Source organism: Lacerta agilis, chromosome 7 (genome assembly GCF_009819535.1).
Source record: "Lacerta agilis isolate rLacAgi1 chromosome 7, rLacAgi1.pri, whole genome shotgun sequence".
Taxonomy (NCBI): Eukaryota; Metazoa; Chordata; class Lepidosauria; order Squamata; family Lacertidae; genus Lacerta; species Lacerta agilis.
Genome location: NC_046318.1, coordinates 23,003,398 through 23,022,118, shown reverse-complemented (window position 1 = coordinate 23,022,118; position 18,721 = coordinate 23,003,398). Strand labels below are relative to the sequence as shown.

Here is an 18,721-nt window from a genome sequence, read left to right as displayed (position 1 = left end):
GTAGCCCTTCAGGCCTTTTCAGCTACTAGATCTGCATGCCAGTCAATTCAAACCATTGTTTTGCTTGAGCAAAGGAATATGGAGTCCAAACAAAGAATGTCTGGGGACAACAAAGAAAACACGGCGTGTCCCAATCGTTATCTCTCCTGCGAAAGGCTTTTAGCACCATTGGTATTGTTGTGAACGAGCTGATGGCTTTTGAGCACTGTGATTAGGAGAACAAAACCATATATTATCCCTGGTTGGAGGCCCATGGTGCTTTATGTCAAGGGCATCTGCCACTTCTCAGGAGCTTAATTTCTGTTTACTTATGTGCGTTCCATCCCAAGGCACATTTCCCCCTTTTAATACAATAGCATGACCAAGAAGGAATGACGTAAACTCATTGTTTTGTCCCATTCTAGGTTTGAAAACGTTGGCGAATTTACCTCCGAGCTCGAGGGCAGCGATGACCCAGCAGCGTATGTCACCAACTTGTCATACTACCACCTGGTTCCGTTTGAAACTGATATTTTGGACTAAGAGTGGCAAACGAACTTTGTGGCGGACATCAGTGGGGCGTCTTTAAGCACAGCGTTCACCATCCTATAGTTTTGCATTTGTCGTGGGATGCAAGGAGGAAAGGGGATCGCTGCATCCGTCTTGATGCTGGCATCTCTGCTTGTTTCTTCATCGTGGTTCCTGGTGGCAGCTTGTGAAGATGCCGTTCTATTCTAATGGACAAAGAGATGTTAGTTTTGCCAAAGGGAATGAAGCAAAGGCACCTGGAGCATAATAGGCCAAGGAACTATGCCATGCAGCCAAATCAGCAGCAACCACGCCATTGACAAATCATTGGTGAATGTGCAAAAATCAGTGGCGCCAGTTCTTACTGATATACGGTAGAACTTGCACAGACCATCCACATTTCTTCCCCCTTCCCCCCCCCCCCGAGCTCCCTCTTACCATAAGTACATTCTTAACCTTTTCCAATGAAAGGCCTCCTGTGTTCGGTTTTCATTCCTCAGAGTGACAACTTATAACAAGTGTCATGGTAGTTCATTCATTGAAAGATGCCTTATGTCATGCGTGCCTCCAGGAAATAAGCACATAAATGGATTGCTTAATTTAACTTATTCTAAGCCTGTGGTTTTATTTAATCATCCGAGGGCCTGTCTTTTTCACTTGAAATAATAATTAATAATAAAAATAATTATAAAGGAAACAAGCAAGTTACATCCCAAGTTGGGGGAAAGGGAAAGAAATCCATGGTTTTTTTTTTTTAACTGTACCTGAATTTTGGATGGGTCTGCTAGAAATGCTGTTAGGATTTCTCCCCTGTCTTGGAACCAGGAAATCTTTGCTGTTCTCACTATTGCAGGGTTTCCACTAGAATTGTCAGCTGGCTGTCTAGGGCAGGAAGGAGGATCTTGTGGACCACCATATGTTTGTGGACTACAACTTCCATCCATCATCCCTGACCAGTGTCCATGCCAACTGGGACTGGTGGGAGTCAGATGTCCCTCTATGGCCCCCATTATTCTTACTTCTCATGCATTCAGAAATAAGCTTCAACCATTTACATGTGGACATTTTAAAGCTGTGCTACAGCAACAGGTGCACCCTTATAAAAATTCACTAGCCCACTTTGACTCTAGCCCTCCCCCTCTGTTTGCCTTCTGGGGTTGGAAGCTTGACCAAAATAGCTGTACAGCCGGCAGTGTTTTGGACCTGGAAGAGCTGCACCAAAAGAGCTTCCATGCACAGCTATTAAGAAAACAAGTGCAATTTTGAAGGTCCTTGAAAGTGACAGCCACATTGTCCCTTCTGCTTGCCACTGGCCTGGGGGAAAGAGTAAACAACTCTTGCATTCCCTGAAGGAGGACATGGCACAGAGACAAGTTCTGTAGGCCTGAATGCCATGGATGAGGAGCGAGAACTGGTTCTGGGGTGACAGTAGTGGGCTCTGTTAACATGAAGCATTTGAGGTAACAGCAGAAGCAGGCCTCAACGCCTTTTAAATACTGAATTGTGCTGTGTTAAGCTTGGTTTTGGCTTCAGCTCATAGGATGGCAAAGCACCTGTTCTCGCAGCTCATTCAACCACATACTGTGATGAAGCTGTTTAATAAAGGCACATCTAGACTATAGGGCTCAACTGATTTAATTGTCATTCCTTCTACTCAGGGGGAATATGAAGAACTCTAATTCTGTGAGCCATGCTCCAGCAGAGTATTATCAACACCCACTGAAAATTATAGTTCCCAGAGGAAGGGGAAATGGTGATTAAACTGAGATAAAACTGATACAGGTGTTTAGTGGAATTGCCAGAAGTTGTGTGTAGGAAATGAAGAACACAATACATTCCAAGTTCCTTGCTCCTTTTGTCCGTCCCCCCCAGCGCCGAAGAATATGGTACATTGCCCCCTTCTCCTGTGAACCTTTCAGTATTCTTTTGTATAATGATTGTAAAACAAAATTTGCTAATGTAAATAGTAATAAATTATTGAGAACCCAACTCTTTTGCAAGAGATGTTTCCAATATATTTTAATGAAATAAAATATTACCCATTGTACGTGTAACACCTGGTGTTGAGTGTGATCTTAAGATATTTGGCATATGAAACTGCCATATTCCTTTGGTCCATCTAGTCTGATAATTCCTGCTCTGCATGGGAGTAGTTTTCTAAGGGACAGAATGGCTGTGAGGAACAAGGCAAACCCAGCACACGCCAATGCAGAGCAGCATCATGGGAGCGTCGCATCATCGTGGGACCAAGCAGGACGCCATTAACACAGAGAACTGAAGTGTCAACACATTGTCTTGGAAGAGAGATGGGATTTTGAGGTTGCCATGTATTGAAGAGGAGTTGCTTATTTCTGTAACATGGTTTACCTTCAGGGTTCGTTTGGTTGTCCAACACTCTTCCTCGATCACTAGACAGTTGGACCTTGGCTTGCACTTGCCACATGCTCTTTTCCTCGGAAATACTCAAGATAGGGAACCTGCAGCTTTCTAGATGGTGCTAGACTCCAACTCCCATCAGCCCTGGCCAGGAAGGCTGCAGCTGATGGGAATGGCATTCTAACAACACTGAAACGGTTGCAGATTCCTTGTCCCTGAACTACAGAATTTTATCCTCACAACAAGGTACGCTACACAAAGCAATAGCGACTGGCTCTTTGGCTGAGCAGGGCTTTGGGCCTGGGTTGCCCAGGTCTAAGTACATCGCAATGTATTTGCTTGGTGGGAGAGAAATCTAAAAATGATCCCATGGGGAACCCAGAGCTACTTCATTACTGGGATTGATAGGGCAACTTGCTGCACTGCTGTAGCTTTTTCTCTGCTTCATCAATGGCACTGCGGTGTAATTAATACCCAAAAGGAAATCCTGCTCTTAATACCAAATGTTGAGATGGATTAACTGTACTTTTCTTTGGTGAAGCAATCTGGGGATTGCCCTCAAGCTGTTTCTAGTACAGAACTAACCAATTGTAACCTATAAAGTGATAATTTATGTCAATTCTTGCCGTTGGGTTACATAATTAAGTGTTATGTCCAGATTACGAGTCAAATCATGTTACTAAATTCCAGCTCTTTAAGGGGTGGGGGGATGGACTCGCCACAGTCTTAATAAAACTACACACTGGTTAAATTTTGCTTCCCTTTTCCTTTGTAGAAATTGAAAGTTTTATCTTCACAGAGACTTGAATGTGAAAAAAATGCAAACACTGGAAATGAAAACAAAGGCACAGAGAGCAAAATACTTCTTCCGTTATAATATTGACTAGAATTTGGAATTATGAAATAAAGGGGATTGGCAGTAGGTTCAAGACAACAAAAGGAGATTTTTTTCTCTCCACACAGCATAGAAATGACTGATGGAATTTAAGCAAATATGAGGTGTGACGACCATTAGCTTAAGTATTATAATTTTAATAATGAATTTGAAAAGGGATTAGGAAAAATCAAAGAAGATATAGCTACCTCTTAATAGCCATGCTGGGAATGATCAAGAGGAGGAAACCATCTCATTCTATGCCTTGTTCATAAACTTCTAGGGGTACCTGGCTGGCTAATAGCAATATAATTACAACACTTTTGACTAATCCAGTGAGGCAGGGATTATCTTTTACGTACCTTTATGCCAGAGATTGTCCAAGTATGTTGGCTGCTGTGTTTGTTTTAAAAGGCTTTCCGTAGCCAGTGCCAGCAAAGTAATTATCAGATCACCCCATAAAAGCTGCTCCTTTGTTTGAGTGCTTAACATACGTTGTGGTAATAACTCTTGGTCATCTTAAGAATCTATTTTTATTGTGGTCTATTCATGTTGTGGTTTCATTTGAGCCCCTGGAGTAAAATCCTTTGTTGTTTCCCATTTAGGTTTTCAGAACCGAAATGCATTCCCTCTCTGCAACATACAGAAATCAGCGTATGACAGCTCGGCATCTGCTGTCATTTTTACACAAGGGCATTACTGTACTTGATGTCACATTTTAATAAAAAAAAAAACACCCACCCAAGACTCCTATTTCCAAATAAACTGCTCAAAAGATGAATTTAGCTGCTTTCTGACAGCATGAAGTAATAATAATTTCCTGGAAACAAACAGCTTGCTTTTGTCTCTCTGAAATGGCACCAGAATGGCAGCAGGTGCATTGCGTCAGTATTATTGCAGCCTCACTGCATACATTTCCTCGCAAAACAAAATAATATCAGTAAAACCCTTTGAGGAAGTGATTCCTTGACTCCCTTTAGCGGTCAGTTTGAACTGCTGTAGACTGAGCCACATCTATGTGTTTAAGGAACGCGTTTTACATCAATATCATTGCCGTCTGATTCTTAAGTTGTGCTCACGGACCAAAGCATGTAACCTACAAAATGGGAGCTCTCTTCATGTGAACCTGCAAACAGCATTCACTGAACACATGGGATGATAACGGGGTGGGATTGTGCCTGCTAGATCTGCCCCAAATCTCTCTGCGCTTACAGAAAGTGCCAAGGAAACTCTGTATTGCACACCTAAATATACAGAGGCTTTGGGGCATGATTAGCGACCCATGCACAATCTGGGCCTCCAACTGTGCACAGTCCATGTATGTACACTTTGTACATGCACAGAGAAGTCCTTCACGCCTCCTGCTAGATATGCAGAGGTGGGACAAGAAGCATGATTGATCCCCACCCTGATGTGTTTGATGAGTGTGGTTTGAAGGTGTCAATAGGGCTAGGGTGTAGCTCAGTCAAGCATCTCTTAACGGCCAGTATTATTACCCAGATCCATTCAACACTGTTGAAAACCCACCTGCCATTTTCATCATTCCAGAAAGAAGCAATTGCACAAAGTCTGAAGTCTGAAGGTGAAACTGCCTCCTATTAGGGAGAGGTTTGGAAAACTGTGTGGGAATGTTTAGGAGTGTGGATGGGTATATATTATTTTATATATATCATCCCAGCTTGTGTGAGCAAGCTCCAAACTTAGCAGAGTTATATTCCCTTTTAAAGCGCAGCAGAAAACGGTTGCATAGGCTTGCTAAAGCCTCTATAAGAAATATATATTCCTGGTATACTCCCCTTCTTCCCTCTTAAAAGTAAAGACACAACACAGTACTGATTATAAGATATAAAAGAGTTTACTTACAGTCATCCATGAGTTACAGTACAGGCTCAAAGAGGCAGATAAGCTTAGATAAATATATTTACATGTGGTGAAGCTGATTCCATAGGGGAACAGGCTCCATCTCTGCTCCTCTCAGCTGCAAGCTGAGAGAGAGCACCCTGCTTGTTCAAAAGACGAGGCAAAAATGGAGAGTGATCTTTGGGATCTTGTTCCCAGGTAAGACCACACCTACTTCTGGTTCCTGTAACTCAGTCCAGGTAAACAGGAAGTTAAGCCTGAGGACTTCATGTCCACTCTAGCAGTGTTGGGTTTGGCTGCTCTGTGTTTACATCCCAAAACTGCACCTCTCTCTCTCTTAATAGAATATTCTCTTGCTTTCACAGTAAGGCTGTATTTGAAGAACTAAGTCGGCGTACTATCATCTTCCCAGTTTTTAATATAGCACAAACCAGCAAAGAAAAAATGTAGAGTGTACCCTCTTTGGGGCACAACAATAACATGTAAAGACTGTGGACTCACACCTTAGAGAATTAAAGGTTCTTAAGTTCTTCCATGGTCCAACATTTGCTGGAAAGAAATTGTCACTGTGCTCATCTTGTATTCCCCCCCCCCCGACATCTTTATTGAAAGTTCAAAAAGCACATAATTATATGTGCACTAAACATGGTGAGACATAAACAAAAAAAGAGAAGCAAAACCCATGTAGAAGGGGAAACAAAGGGGGGAGAGGAAAAACGCAAAACTGTATATTTTTCAAGGTTGTTATTGTCCTTCACCAGATCTTAACCTATTACAGTATTTGTAAGAATGGATTCCAAATACCATTGAATTTGTCCATGGCAAGTCTGCGTTTATATGCAAGTTGGTCATATGTTGCGAGTTTGTATAAGTCGTCAATCCAGTCGTGGAAGGGACCCGCATTTTTATTTTTCTAATTCACCAGTATCGGTCCTTTTGCTGTGGTAAGGGCACGGAGAGTCCACTCCTATTGTTCTTTTGTAAGGTTCCATGTGCTGGGTATATAATTCAAGAGGATATTTTGCTCTGTAAATGTAAGGTTGTTCAAATGTAAGATTGAAAGGTGCAATACATATGAGCAGAAAGAAAATACAAGATAAAAAACATTGTCCTATATTGAAAGATTTTTGGCAGAAGGTAACTGAAACTATCAATATAGGACATTTTTTTTTATCTTGTATTTTCTTTCTGCTCATATGTATTGCACCTTTCAATCTAGAAAAAACCCCAAAGCAGTTTACATAAGATAATGAAATCTGATTACATCAGGACTGTTTCTACTCCTTTACGATGCATAGGATCGCTCCGGGGTAGCATATCCTTTCCCAGTTATTCTTAGATCCTTGTGCCTTTCTCCAGTGCCTTCCATCCTATCTCACTCCCTCAATGGCTGGCAAATAACTGTCCTGCTGAATGTTCCCTCCTCGCTTTCCCTGAAGATGGGAGGACTTTTCACTGCCCAAGGGCAGAGAGGGAGAACCCAGGTGCAGCAACAGGTGCCTCGGGTGACATGCTGAGCAATGCACTTCAAGCTTCTGATGTCTGGATGATCGCTCCTTTTTCCCGCCACTGCCAGGATCAGACAGTCCAAACATCTAGAAGGTGCTGCCAAGTGCACCAGCTGTACGTTTAAGCACTGCACAGCATTGCCACAGATGGTATATCTAGCAATTCATGGCTGTTTGGCCCCACAATTTACAATGCCACCCCTCCCCTCTACACCCAGATGTGCATATATCTGCCAACCGAGGATGACATTTCATGCGCCTGATGAAACTGGCTTGAATCCACAAATGCCCATGCCGTAATAAATCTCTCTTGAGAGCACAACATAATTCTCCACTGGTTTGGCACAAGACATGTATCTCTGGTCTTCTGCAGAATGGACAGGACTGCAGGAGAAAGAGAGTGGGGTCAAGATTCTGTGAGTCGAGATTCTATCTCCAGATGGTGGAGCTATAGCTCAGTTGGCAGAGTACAAGATTTTTAATCTCACGGTTGTGGGTTCAAGCCCCGTGTTGGGTGAAAGATTCCTGCATTGGAGGAGGTTGGACTAGATGACCCTCGTGGTCACTTCCAACTCTACAATTCTATGACTCTATGAGACATGATTGATCTATTTAGTGTGTATGGATTTTAGTCAATGTACATGCAAAAAGTCAATACCAAAATTTGATAATATTGAAAGGAATCTGTAGTGCTAGCAATTTCTGCCAGGAAAAATCACCCATGGACATTCACTTCACATTAAGCCCTGCTGAACACAACGTGACTTACTTCCAAGTAAACATCCTTAGGATTGCATTGTTAGTATTCCCCAGTTGTGTGCGTTAGCACAGGGAATATATGTTTGTTACTCTGCATCATACAAGCTGCTCCTGAATACTTTCCCCACCGAGGCTCCATTAACATTAAGAATAAAAACTGCACCGGGGGGGGGGGCAGAATAGGAGCTTGCTATTACAAAGTGAATGACCTCAGGGTTGCTCTCTACCCTAGTGAGCCTTTTGAAGGTTGTGCTGATGCTGTTATATATATATATATAGGTAGGCAGTTACGTGCAGGAAGAAGAATGTAATAAATTAGTGCAGTCCTAAGTAAATAACAAGCAATTGACGAGCAACATTTGGGTTGATTGATGAGTTTTTCTCTTTTCCAGCAGTTATCCGCAAGCTTTCCCTTGCTTTCTTGCTGAGTCAATGTTCTTCTCTAACTGAGCTGTAAGTGGGTCTGGTGTGGAAGGAGGATCTAAGTAACCCGAAGGACTAATTTTGCAAGCAGGCCTGAGCAAATACATTTTGTTGTTGACTGCCTGAGGTAGGCAAAATTCCCCCCGCTTCTCTGGTACCACATTGTAGATGTTGACTGCAATGTGAGTTGAATCCTAATTCCAGCACGGGTGGCACCTCATCCTCCATGGCACCTAAGGGCAGCAGGGTATTTTGAGAAGCACACGGAAGGTTACATGGCATTAGGCATATGGTATTAAACTGGCCACTTCAGGAAAGAGCTTGCCTTGTTCTGAAGTACTTCAGAAGCTTCAGCTTGGAGTCAGAGCCTGATTCAGAAAACAAGAACAACTAGGTGTCATTCCTACCACCACACAAATTTCACTACTAGGAGTAGTTTAAATATAGCTACATCTTCTTTTCTTGTTTGACAGAGGTGGGTGAAATTGGCATGTATCATAAAAGGTCAAGGGTAAAGGGATCCCTGACCATTAGGTCCAGTCGCGGATGACTCTGGAGTTGTGGCACTCATCTTGCTTTACTGGTCGAGGGAGCCGGCGTGCAGCTTCCGGGTCATGTGGCCAGCATGACTAAGCAGCTTCTGGCGAACCAGAGCAGCGCATGGAAACGCTGTTTACCTTCCCGCCAGAGTGGTACCTATTTATCTACTTGCACTTGACGTGCTTTCAAACTGCTAGGTGGGCAGGAGCAGGGACCGAACAACGGGAGCTCACCCTGTGGCGGAGATATGAACCATCAACCTTCTAATCGGCAAGCCCTAGGCTCTGTGGTTTAGACCACAGCGCCACCCACGTCCCTTGGCATGTATCCTGTCAAATCACAGGCAAATACATGCAGGCATAGGAGCCAACTCCCTGGGGCCAAGATCCCTTTGGCACCTCCAATAAAATATTTGTGGGGGCTGCCCCCTCAAAGAGGTCATATTCAGCTGAAAATTATAGGCACTCTACCTTTTGGCAGGTGAACTCCCCCTCCCGCCCCCATTCCTGCATAATGAGCTGTCCCTGTCACAATTCTCTCTTCTAACCAGGCAGACTTTAAGACCCAGAGAAAACAGACAGAAGAGAGATGCCACAAACATCTGGAAGGGAATGATGTATATGGAAGGAACAAATATTATAAGAGGAGGTTTGGTTAATTTGCCCCACCTTGGGTTGTGCTATGCTTATGTTTATAAGAGCATCTCACAAGCTGTTTGTATCGCCATCACACTTTTAGGATTTGGGGCTGTGCTGCCAGTTCCCAAGCATTAATTTTTGATATCTACCGTACTGACGTTTGATTCCCTGATGCTTAGCAATCTGCAAAACCATCAATGAAAAATGAAAGAAGTGTAGGCAGCAGGGGTCAAGACATTAGTTATGAAACTAAAATCACAGCAGGCAGTCTGATTATTGTGAAAAGATGTTGGCGGAGGGGGGGGGACAAAACCTCCAGGATGACTACAGATGTTCCAGGAGTACATAATGAACTTGTTGTGTGTTCTGTATTCACCCCAAGCTGTTCGAAATGTTGACTTGGAGAACGATCATATATTCTGTTCCAATGAGCAAAACTGTGTCTATCTCTCTCTCTGTGTGTGTACAGAGAAATCTATAGCTCAATGAGCCAACAACGAACTGCGAAATAACTCTAAATCTGTGACAAACTCTGGAGATGGGACTATTGCACTGGCAACGCTGCATTATGCGGGTCCATACACATCATGCGCCATCGATTTGGATTAGCTTGACTTCTCACTGGTGACGGAAGGTGGAAATGTTGCATACAAACTCGTCTCCAGATTATTAGGCATACAAGTGCAATTCTCTCCAGGTCTGGAAACAAAGTCGGCGGCTTGTCAAACATGCACATTTGGATAAGGCTCCATCGGGGAAGGGCTGAGGAAATGAAAACAGCCTCAACATACGGAAGATTTTCTATAGCAATATGATGCAACGTATAATGACAGTTTTTCTTTCCAAGTCTGGCAATTTAGTTTTAATTGTGCCCTGGGGAACTCTTAAGGAGCAACGAACGCACGATGGCAAGGTGCTCTAATCTAGACATTACTACTTCTAATATATTCATAACTCCTCATTTTTAGATAAAAGCAATAAAGCTGCCTGAGAAAATAGAAATGGTATCTATCAAGCAGGTGCAGCTAGAAGACAGGATGGAATGGAAGCTATTGCTGCAAAGCTGTGTAAGTTTGTAATGCTAGAAAAGTCCTTCCTTTATATTTTCCGGTTGTTGTTACTGTAGTCTATAGATCCAAACCTGCCTCTGTAGAGATGAGCTGACATAATCACATACACAGTGCCTTTGTTTTTATAAACATGCTTGCTCAACTGTCAGTCCTCCAAAATGGGGATCGTGCAGATTAACCTTTCCTAGACAATAACTCACTTGTCTAAGGAATTTGCCAGATGAAAACGAGAGTCTTTTGCCACAAAAATTCAATCGTTTTCTCTTCCCCTGACTGGCTCATTATTGATCTTTCAAATGGCAAGCTCTGCAAGTCTAAACACTTGCAGGGAGCGATCCTATGGCAAGATCCATCAGGATGAGAGGGATAGGATCCAGAGGATCTCTGGATGGTCCAGGAGGTTCTTAGCGCAAACAGGCTACATGGCAGCTTAACTCCCACATCCCCAGCTCAGACAGAGTTATGCCAGTGTATTTCCCTCATCCCTACACAACTTTTAGAAGACATCTGAAGGCAGCCACAGGAAGATACAGATCGGGAGGTTTTTTAATGTTTGACATTTTATTATTTTTTAATATTTTGCTGGAAGTCACCCAGAGTGGCTGGGGAAACCCAGTCAGATGGGTGGGGTATTATTATTATTATTATTATTATTATTATTATTATTATTATTATTATTATTATTGCAGCTCAACCAGGACCCAGCAGATCTTAAACTAGAAACCCAGCCTAAGTTAAGCAGGCAAAATAGAAATAAAATAAACTAGAAATAAAACATAAGATAAAAGTTAATCTAATGACTGAAAAAAGAAATTATCAAACTAACAGCAATGAGGGTGGAGAAGCAGCAGCAGCAGCAGAGGAAACAATGTGTTTTGCGGCATGAAGTGAATAACAAGCAGTTGAATCAACCATGGTGATGGGAAAGTGTCCTTAAATGTGGTGGTGGACAGCAGATTAGTTTAGGAGAGCACAGGACAGGTCATATGACACATACACCTCCGCCCTCCAACACATTCCTGCCACTCCCTGACCTACAGTATCTATCATCTCAGGTGGTTGCCTCACTCTACCTAGTAGAGCCAGCCATGCATCAGGAGTGACCAGGAATCCACAGGTTCCAAACTCTCCCATTCCACGGACATGTTTCTGACAAGGCAGACAAGTTTTGCCAGTCTTGGTGCTAGCATCGCTGTCTCTTATCCCACCTCTTCCACCCTGATCGGCGTGAGTCCAGCAGGGCTTAGGAAATTGTGGTCCCTCCACCCTACACACCCAGACTCCCATAACAGATGCTCTGTAACTCAGGTTGTTCTTTATACCATATAATGGTGAAGTAAACCAATATCGTCATTCCCAAATGCAGCAGATACGTTCATGAGATATATCATGGTCAAAAGAGACGAACAGAAGAGCTTGTGTGAGGTGGAGTTGAGGAGAGCACTGGGGAAATTAAATTTAGAATCCTTTTTTGGGGGGGTCACGATTGGGGTTTCTGCATTATAACTTCTTTTTTGCTTCTCTGGCATAATACAGAACTCGCTGCATACATAGAAAAGGGGGGGGGAGAGATAAGACACACTCCAGTTCTTTCACACTCCAGTTCTTTGTATGCAACCTCTTTTTTTTCCTTCTTTCCTTTCCCCTCAGTCTGCATTTGTGCTTTGATGGAATTTACCGCTGAGCAATAGTTGCCATGGTAACCAGGACATGGCTGTGCTAGTAATAAAGAATCCCTAGAGAGCTAATATACAAGCCACAGACACAATTCTTTTTTTTGGGGGGGGGGTTGCGTGCATTTTGGGATACCCTGCGTGCTCAATCTCTGGAGTCTCCAGATAGGGCTTTGAATAACCCCTGTCTGATACCCAGGAGAGTTTCCGTGAGCCATTACCAAACAATAGTGAACTCAATGGACCAGTGCTCTAACTCAATGCAATATGCTGCCCTATATTCCTAGCCCTGCCAGTTCACTGTGGCCAGGGTGGGAGGAGGTGGGCATAATTCTTCTTTTTCCTTCTCATTGAAGGAAGGAACTACACCTGCCATAGTCTCGGGCCAGTTTGGTGGGTGTATCTGTCATGAAATTCTACTCAATATTGATCCAGAGCAGATTCCAACGTATAGTTAGCACTGCAGAGTAAAAACCTAAACACATTGCAGGATTCCCCCCAAAATAGACCAAGGGCGATTGTATTTCACCCAGCAGAGCTTTACTGCTACTGAAGGCAAATGAGCATAATGGCCACAAATGCAATCAATACATTCAGGACTGGCACTGTCCATAAGAAATCCAGTTGCAGCAGACTTAACTTAAACTTAACAATAACTTATAGTAACTCTAAACCTTAACACTATAAGCACACTATGTACAGAATACCACACCAGAAGGAAAAGAGATAGAAAGAGAAGTGAAACCCAGACTCCTCCTAATTTTATAGTCAGCATGACCTTGACAGAAAAGATAAGAGAACCAGTTTAAGCCAGCTGTACTCAGCTTCTCTGAAGGAATAACCCAAACATCAGGGACCTTCTGCTTGCTTCTTTCACACAGAGAAGCTTCCAGAACCCTCTTGAATTAAGTAGAATATGAAAGATCTCTACACATCAGATCAATACTTTCTGCACTAAGAAATGCAAACTGACAGTACAGTGGTACCTCGACTTACGAATTTAATCCGTTCCGAATGCACATTCGTAGGTCGAAAAATTCGTAAGTCGATAAAAGCGATTTCCCCATAGGAATGCATTGGAAACAAAAAAAATTGGAAAAATTCATAAGTCGAGTAAACCGCATCTAAAATTCGTAAGTTGAGTAAACCCCATCTAAAACCACCAACGGATGTCTTTCGGATGTCGAAAAAATTGTAGGCGTGCGGGCACTTTTTTCATTCGTAAGTCGAAAAATTCGTATGTCGAGTAATTCGTAAGTCGAGGTGCCACTGTATTGGGGTAGTGAGGTGGCTTTGGAGACTGTGGGTCCATTTCCACTCTTCCCTTAGGACATCTATACAGGCAAAGCTTTCTGGGAATGTACTGAGGGATCTCTAGAGGTGTAGATGTCCCACTGATATGGCTTCCTAAAGCCCCTTCAACCATCTTCAGGGTTGCTGCCCAAATCAGTTAAAAGTTAATATCAAAACAACCCATCAGCTGCCCTAACTTTCAAGAATGGAACCTGCTTTAATTAATGGCTGTTGCTGTCAAACTTTTAACAAACTTTTGTCCCACTGCCACTTCTAGTCAAACAGGGCTTGAGGTTTTTGTTTTGTTTTTGAAACACCACAAACAGCTGAAAATCTATTTGCTGGAGAGGAAATGACACGTTGATGCTGCTGAGATGATCAAGGGACCGAGGAGATAGATGTCTGGTGTAACTACTAGAAGAGATTTAACCAGAGACATAAATAGTCAATTAGACAGAGAGACCCGGAGGACTGAGCGACTTTGTTTTCTCCCTTAATTTTCTCATCATTCTGTTAGCTTCAGCCTTTAATGTTACAGGAAAACATTTCAATTCAGGGGTATGGAAGCTCTTTGTGTGTTTGTGCATGCAGGAGATTATGAAGGGTAACATTAAAACTGTAGGTTTTGAGCAGTAATTTGGTGCTAACAGATTCCGCATTGCCAACAGTTTAATGTTCATTTCTCATAAGAAGCATTAGCTGTGTTAATGTTGTAACGTTATGCAGATGTGAAATATTTAGCAACCGCACAGCCTTCGCTCGGCAGCTGAGAAACGATGGCTTCAAATAGCTTTGATAAATGAATGCATTTATCAGACGAAGAGGAAACTGCCTGATGCTTTTTGCTCTGGCTGATCAGGAGCTGCAGTTGCTGTCTGACAGGGACTGTCCATGAATGATCCTTCAGTGAGGTAGCATCTGCCTGATAAGGAGACTGTTCTGCAGGCATTTACTGATGGCCTAAGACAGTGCATTATTCACCACTAGGAGTAATGTTGCAGACTGCCTGGTGCTACTAGGAAATGTGTTCTTCTTTGGTTCCTGTAAGTTGGGTTGCTGTGCGTGGCTGCCTGGATTTTAGTTCCAAACAGTGGTGTAGCATGGGGGGAGGGGCATCGGGGCAGTTGCCCCGGGCACAAAATTGTTAAGGGCACAAAATTTCAACACCTGGTGCTGCCTCAGACAGCTGTGCACTTCTGTCTATTGAAAATGGCTTCTCCATGTGAACCAGGAAGTGACCTCTCCAGACAACAGAAGACTCTTCTTTTCTGATCTCTGCAGCTGTGATCTCCTGGGTGAAGCGGACGACGTCAAGCAATTGAATGCACACGTGTACCCTGTCATTTCGCTCCCTCCCACCCCCGCCCTCTGCGCATCCCCGGTTGCTGGCATCCCATGCTATGCCACTGGTTCCAAACTCTCATTAAAGTTGCAATTCTATCTGCACTCACTTGGGAGTAAGTCCCTTTATACTCAACAAAACTTATTTCTGAGTATACATACATAGGATTGCACTGCATCTTACTGTTCCCAAACCTGCTGACTGACTGATCCCTTCAACACTGCCATTGATCAAGCTGAACACCTCTTGCATATGCATTATTGCTGCTGCATGTGGGAATACTTAGGATCCAAACTGGACTGGCTTAGTGTCTATCTTAGGAGCATGTAGGGCTGCTGATAAATTCTGTAGCATTTACATAAAGAAGCACCAATGTTGTCATCAGCACCTCCAACTGGTCGCTAATATTTATTTGATGGTGGCAGCAAAATTTTTAGGTCCAGCAATGCACGAAAACAATGGAAATTCTACCTAAACCTACTACCAGCCCTAGGTGTCATGTTCCTGTGTTGACTGCCTGAAGACAAATGGCAAATGTGAACCAGCCCTTAGATATTCTATAATGTTAAGAGAGATTTGGAAGGCGAGAGATTTATATGATCTGAAGTGAAACCAGAGGGAAGTCAATGTGAAAACATGTTTGTAGAGGAAGGGAGGCATGGCAACACAGTCAGATGGGCGGGGTACAAATAAAATAATATTAGTAGTAGTAGTGGTGGTAAGTAGTAGTAATTTGACACTGGAATAACGAAGTCCAGAACTCAGTAAATCTATAGCTGTTGTTAGGAAACATTTAAGCATGTCAAGCATAATGGGAAACAGAAACAAAGAGTTTATTATTATATATTGCTTACAAGTGTATCTTAAAATGTCGTATGTAGCTAATGTATAACATTATTGAATAGGCAACTGATGCCTGCAGGTTGTTTCCATAATGGGAATTTTATATGGTGAGTTACATCATGACATTATGATTATATCTATCCGGTATATGGTACATGGATTTAAAACTGTGGTTGTGATTCTTGAGAATGTGGAATAAAATACATAGTAAAAGAGAACGATTTGTAAGTACAAGCACTGAATGACAGGCTCTTTGCAGGGCTCGCCCTAGCATTGGGCACTGTGAGGGAGCCACCTCAGCAGCTGGTGCTGGGGGACGGTGGTAGTAATGAGATGTTGGAGGCAGAGCTAACTGGACCACTTGACTTGCAGTCTGCTGCCCTCAGTTGTGGTAGAGGATGCTGTCAGTGTGGAATTAAGATTTAATTGCCAGTCCAGTCAACCTCTGTATGTGGAATTGTGGGGAGACGCCATCTTGACTTTTGCCTTAGGCAGCAAAATGTCTTGAGCTGGCCTTGGAGTCCTTCCATTGGTACACCTCAAACGCCTCATTGGAATATGATAGTGGTGATGATTTATTTTAAAAATTTATATACTGTCTTTCATTTTGAGAAGAAACACCAATAGCTTTTTTCTTTCTTTTTACAAACATGTAAAAGCCTTAATCATCAGGATGAAAGGGAAACAAAAATGAGGTTGTTGAGAACCTGTAAAGCTAATATGTAACAAAGCTTGCTAATTAATTGAAAAGGAGAGAGAGAGAGAGAAACTTGGCCTTGGAGAGCAGCTGAATATGTAACAGCAATTAAGTCCATATTCAACTCTGTAAAGCATGTTTCCCCTCTTCAACTAATCAGTGAACATTTTAGACATTCATATGCATGAAAGGAAGTACATTCAGTTCTGAAAAAACCAACCAACACCAACTACTACAAGAGGAGATTGTGTGTAAACAAAATTAATTAGGCATCTTGGGTTGCATCATTCCTCTTCTTAATTTTAATAAGTGTAAATAATGTTAATAGAACTATGATAATTTGTCATTTCTTGGTGCTGTAAGATATTCCTTTAGCATTCCATTAACATATATAGGTGTTTTGGCTCCTACCCCAAGGCAGTAACAGGTGTACCTGCTTGCAAGTAAAGAAGTAAACTTGCATTATAGCAGTCTAGCAGTCCACACTCAGCAGCTAGGAAAGAGCAGAATCTACTATTACAAGACAAAGGAATAACAACAGTAAGTTCAGCCCAGAAGCAAGGACCAAGGTTCAGGAGTCCAAGATTAGTAATAAGAATTCCAAGACTGCATGGGAGCTGTGCAGTTGTTCCAATGAGTTTCTGCACCTCCCTGCCGAGCTTTTAAGCAGAAGTGGAGAATGCCCAGCTACTCTCAAGAATCCCCATTCCTGCAATAATTCCTGGCCTGCAGGTGGACTCCCCTCTCTTTTCTCTTGATGTGCCACCTCTCCCTGGGAGACAGAACCAAACCTGCCTCCGCCTCTGAATCCTCCCTTTCTATCAGAGCAGGTTGCAGCCTCTGAGCCCTTCTTGACCTCTGCAAGTTGCAAGAGCAGCCTCTGGGTCTTCTGCCTCAGCAGTTGGTACAGGCATGTCCAGGGGCAGAGGGGAAGCAAGAGGGTTCTGCCACATAGTCTCATCCCCTACCCCTCCTTCCAATCTGAGTTCTTGTCCCTGTCCTCAGTCGCCTCCCACTTCTGGTCTGAATCAGGAAAAGGAAAAATGTGATTTAGATACCATTTTCCTGCTAGTGATGAATAGCAATATATTCCACCACAGTACCTTTTAATGTCTGTTTATGGACCAGCAGCTTTGAGTTCCTTGGCATCTCCTATTTGCTGGAGTGTCTTTGCAGAAAGCAAAACCCAGAATAGTTGTTTATAAACATGTGTTGAAATGTTGTAAATTGGATGTTCAGGATCTTAGAGAGAATTAGTGTTCCACTGAGTTTAGTCAATAGAAAGTTACTTTAGCATCTCTATGTATTGTTTCTTTAGATTTAAAATGGAGATTAATTCAACAAAATTTAAACATTCCAGGTATACTGAAATTTACCCCACACCTTTATAGGAAGGAATTGGCTAATTCAGGTATATGCTGGCAATGAAATGCTGATTAACACTTCTTTAAGATATATGATGGGACGCGGGTGGCGCTGTAGGTTAAACCACAGAGTCTAGGGCTTGCTGATCAAAAGGTCAGCGGTTCGAATCCCCACGACGGGGTGAGCTCCTGTTGCTTGGTCCCAGCTCCTGCCCACCTAGCAGTTCGAAAGCACATCAAAGTGCAAGTAGATAAATAGGTACCACTCCAGCGGGAAGGTAAACGGCGTTTCCGTGCACTGCTCTGGTTCGCCAGAAGCGGCTTTGTCATGCTAGCTACATGACCCGGAAGCTGTACGCCGACTCCCTCAGCCAGTAATGTGAGATGAGCGCCGCAACCCCAGAGTCGGACACGACTGGACCTAATGGTCAGGGGTCCCTTTACCTTTACCTTTAAGATATATGATGTCCCATGTCCCCTTTTTGGTCAGATTATTTTCTCCATATTAACTTTACAGTGGTATCTTGGTTCTCGAATGGCTTAGTTGTCAAACAAATCGGCTCCCGAACATCACAAACCTGGAAGTAAGTGTTCCGGTTTGTGAATGTTTTTTGGAAGTCGAACGTCCAACATGGCTTCCACTTGAGTGCAGGAAGCTCCTGCAGCCAATCAGAAACTGCGCCTTGGTTTTCAAAAAGTTTTGGGAGTCGAATGGACTCCTGGAACAGGTTAAGTTTGAGAACCAAGGTACCACTGTATTTTGGAGGGGGAAATCCTTGATGTTTGTAGGTGCTCACACATTCTTAAATTATACTCCTGTGGTGTGGGGATTAACAGATGGACATATTTGAGACTTATCCATTGGAAATAGCATACCCCCCCCCAAAAAAAAACCCTCCTCGACCACTTTTGTGTCCAGATTTTCACTTTTTGAAATATGGAAACCCTATCTTA

The 18,721-nt window shown here is 42.9% G+C and overlaps 1 protein-coding gene across 1 annotated transcript in view; it reads left to right on the top strand.

The window, feature by feature from the left end:
- PXDC1 (PX domain containing 1) overlaps positions 1–914 on the top strand; it is a 33,090-nt gene extending 32,176 nt beyond the window's left edge. Inside the window, exon 5 of the mRNA XM_033154487.1 lies at positions 405–914. Within this exon, the coding sequence (XP_033010378.1) occupies positions 405–522 (118 nt within the window). The 3' untranslated portion in view covers positions 523–914. The remainder of the gene's footprint in view (positions 1–404) is intronic.
- Positions 915–18,721: the final 17,807 nt, after the last annotated feature.